Source organism: Mastomys coucha, unplaced genomic scaffold (genome assembly GCF_008632895.1).
Source record: "Mastomys coucha isolate ucsf_1 unplaced genomic scaffold, UCSF_Mcou_1 pScaffold23, whole genome shotgun sequence".
Taxonomy (NCBI): domain Eukaryota; kingdom Metazoa; phylum Chordata; class Mammalia; order Rodentia; family Muridae; genus Mastomys; species Mastomys coucha.
The window spans coordinates 52,927,876-52,931,573 of NW_022196906.1; the positions used below are offsets into that span (position 1 = coordinate 52,927,876).

At 47.7% G+C, this 3,698-nt stretch overlaps 1 protein-coding gene across 6 annotated transcripts in view; it reads left to right on the plus strand.

The window, feature by feature from the left end:
* Positions 1–651: 651 nt before the first annotated feature.
* Nptn (neuroplastin) overlaps positions 652–3,698 on the plus strand; it is a 70,551-nt gene continuing 67,504 nt past the window's right edge. For 5 of the 6 annotated variants that reach the window (XR_004111913.1, XM_031345906.1, XM_031345904.1 and 2 more), the window contains exon 1: positions 652–931. Coding sequence is in view for 5 of the 6 variants with exons in the window: in XM_031345906.1 (XP_031201766.1) it covers positions 841–931 (91 nt within the window). In the remaining variant the exon portion in view is untranslated. The remainder of the gene's footprint in view (positions 932–3,698) is intronic. The other variant, XM_031345903.1, reaches the window with a different exon arrangement.

The following is a 3,698-nucleotide window of genomic DNA, read 5'->3' on the forward strand; positions in this document are numbered from 1 at the left end:
TTGTGTCTATGGCCCTGCACAGGCTAGTTATCTTCAGGCCCTCAGAGCTTGTGAAGCTAAAATAAGGCCAAAGAGGGGTGGCGGTGGGGAGGGCACAGGTAGGGAGGAAAAGGAGGACACTTGAAGGCTGAGGGAGCAGATGTCTGTGCAAGAAAGCACAGCGATTGTAACACTGCCTGGAAGGGGAAAAAAAAAAAAAAAAAAAAAAAAAAAACCACGAGGCAGGGAGGTTGTGGCCAGATACCTCTAGCGGTCTCTGGTCAAAGTCCAGAAGGAAGAGCAGGTTTTTGATAAGGGGCAATGATAGGAAGCTTAAGAGCAGGGTCTAGTGTATCCATTTCTGAAGCTTAGAGCAGTAACGCACGAAAGGCAGGATGGGTGTGTGTGTGTGGGAAAAGCATTGTTTTCTCAATGCTTCTTCTAATTTACGGGCGCTAGGACTCCACAGAAGGGAAAACTGTACGATGCCGTCCTCCCCCGTGGGAGAGGGAGCGGGCGGAGTCCCCGCCTCGCTCCATCACGTAGCCAGAAGCGCCCTTCGCACGTGACCTCTCTCGCTCGAGGCCAATCAGCCTCTGCAGGGGTGGGGACTTCGGGCGAGGGTCTCTTCTCGCGAGCCTTGCCGCCGGCGCTCCTGGACCGCCCACGGCCTCCAGCGGAGGTCTCGCGAGGCTTGGACGCTGCGGCGGTAGGAGGAGGACGGGGAAGGACGGAGCTCGGCCGCCGCTGCCTCCCTCGTTCACTCCCTCGCGCGCTCGCCCGCCCGCCCCCTCCCTCCCTCCCCTCCCTTCCCCGGCCCCGGTCCCGGCCCATTCGCTGCGCGCTCTCCGGCTAGGGAGGATGTCGGGCTCGTCGCTCCCCGGCGCCCTGGCCCTCTCGCTCTTGCTGGTCTCTGGCTCGCTCCTTCCAGGGCCAGGCGCTGCTCAGAACGGTAAGCCGAGGGGCCGGGGGCGGGTCGGGCGGGGGCGCCGGGTTCTGGCAACCAGAGGGGCCGGGCCCAGGCCCGAGGGGGCTGGGGGAGCCGGCAGCGGGCGGCCCGGCTGAGGCGAGGAGGTGCTTCGTGGAGAGGTGGAGGCGTCGCTTTGCTGCGAGCCCGGGGCTCTGTAGACAGGTCCGCGGCGTGGGGCTCTTCGCGCACCGGGAGCCGGAGTAGCGGGGGCGGCTCTGGAGAAAGCGGCGGGAGACAGGCGTTCGAGTTCGAGCTGGCGGAGGGGTGGTGTCGGCGAGAGAAACCGGGCTCCGCGGGCGCTGACACCCGGGGTTCTATTGGGGCCCTGGAACCCGGGTGACATTCTGCAAAATGGGAGGGGGGGACGCTGGGGTCAAAAGGATCCCGTCGAATACCTAGGGGCACCCGACTGCTTGAGTCTCTTTAAGGAGAGGGGTTATAACGTAAGAGATTCGGGGAGCCTTGGATTTGGGGGTAGAGGGAAGGTGGGCGGAAAGATGATGGAGTGGGTTGACTGCAGTAGGGGGACCTGGAAAAGAGAAGCAGCAGTGTCTCCTCCAAACGAGCTGGGGGAAGAGGGCTGGGTTTTGCCAAAGAGGGTGGAGTGCTGGGCATTCTAGGGTAGCGGTTGGGAAAGCAAAAGGGAGTTTCTAAATAAGGAGAGGAAAATGAGCAGAGGATGCGGGGAAAGCTTTAAAACCGAGGTAGAGGAAATATTAGGGAAGTAAAGGGTGCCTGGGTATAGTGGTGGGAGTGGGAGAAGACGAAAAATAAGGGAAGAGAGTAAAATGCAGGAAGTCGGGGGTGTAATGTTGCTTTGTAGAGCGGCGGATGCATTAGGGAGGGGACGAGTTGTGGCAAATGCTGTATGATGTTAGTTCGGTCTTTGGGGAGGGCTGGGACACAGCCACACCTGCAGTGGTGGGATTGAGGGCAATGAGAGATGGTGTCAGGGAGATGGAGGAAGTGGGCTTTTAGAACTAAAAGTTTCAGGACTGCAAAGATGTTATTTCTGAAGAATATGAATGTGGTCTCTGGGATGTGTTTAAGGTCTAGTGGAAGTGAGAGAATTGGGTTTTGAACAGAAGCTTTTTAGAGAAGCTGGTGAAAGATAATAGGCTTCTGGGAGCTAAACATAAACGTCCAGATTCTGCTGGACGGCATTGTCACAGTCCGTTGTTGAAGCGATCATTCAGATACAAACCTAAAAGGATAATGAACCTAATTCAGCTGTTGTGGAAACCACTATTAGAAGGTTTAAACATTTCTTTTTTATGCACGAAAAATTAGTGAGAAGTTGGTTAGGGATTGGAAGCCACACATTAGTTTTAATCTCTGAATTTCTTCGTTGTTATGCTAAGACAATTAAAATTGTACTTGTCTGGAATTGAAATGGCTTTCACTAAAACAAAATCAGCCAGAGCTAGTGGAGTTCAGTATTTTGAAGACAAACTGAGCTTAAAATGCTAGAGGGTACAGTGAAAATGTATCACATTTGGTATTGGAAAAAAAGTCACTTTATCAGATTCTACAAGGGAATTTTATGCCCTATGGCTTTTTTACTGCATGAGTCAGAACGGAAACATTTGTTTCTTACATTGAATATTCTAAGGATATGGACACTTACACCCCTTTTTCCTTTAAGTATGAAGCTATAGAAGGGAAAGAGTAAAGTTAGCCTGATTTGCCCCTTCTATGTGTGTGTGTGAGTGTGTGTGTGTGTGTGTGTGTGTGTGTGTATGTATGTATGTATGTATGTATGTATGTATCATTTTTCATAGATGTGATAACAGTGAGTTTAATTGATTTCAGTTATTTGTGGAAATAGCATAGTTTCATTTTGCACTATAGGTGAGAGATTCTTGATCTTAGATACTTAATCTCTGCTGGCATAAGTTGTTTCTGATTATTTATAATATGGTAAATTGTAGTTTCTTAGCAACTAAGGCAAGGGTTTTGGAAAGGCCTAAGAACTCATCTGCTGTTAGTGATAATATGTTCTAAATACAGCATAGTACAGCCTTTCCCTTGAAGTGAGCTTGGATGTAGTCACATGACAGGGCTAGTAAAGTGACTATGAACCCATAGTTGAGCTAAATGAATGTAAATTGAATTCAAGAAAGAAATGTTTACTTCTGAGTTTATATGGTTAAGGGTGCCATTTTAAAGCTTTCTGCAACGTGTCTCAGTGATAATATTTAAGCTTTCTGTTTATTATAGTCCTGTAATAGTCTGACTTTGTGTCCTCAAGTGTTTTTACTTTTTTATACAGTGATTCAGAAAGAGATGCATATTTCACATACTATTTAAATGTTAGACATGCTGATTATAAAAATAATGTTTTGGAAGATCAGTTGTAGAGTCACTGTTTCTGAATTGAAAATGAGGCAGTTTAGATTAGGCCTGTAGATGTTTTTGAAAAAGCTTCTGTTTTCATTATTCTTTAAGTGAAGAATTTGGTATAGATGGCCTACAGCATTTCTTTAACTCCAAAAGGAATCTGACCTATTACCATAGGGATTCAAGTACATTTTATTTTCCATATAAATATTCAGACTTGTAAGGTCACAGTTTCATAGAAAACCCTTATTTGTTTTTTTGTTTTTTGTTTTTATATATATCACCCACCAACAATTCAAATTTTTTAAGTTATTCAAAGGTTTTAGGTTAAAATTGAGCATTAAACCAAGCAGTGTAATGTGATCTAGAGCACAGGATTTGGACACAGATAAAACTAGTGGGTTTTTTG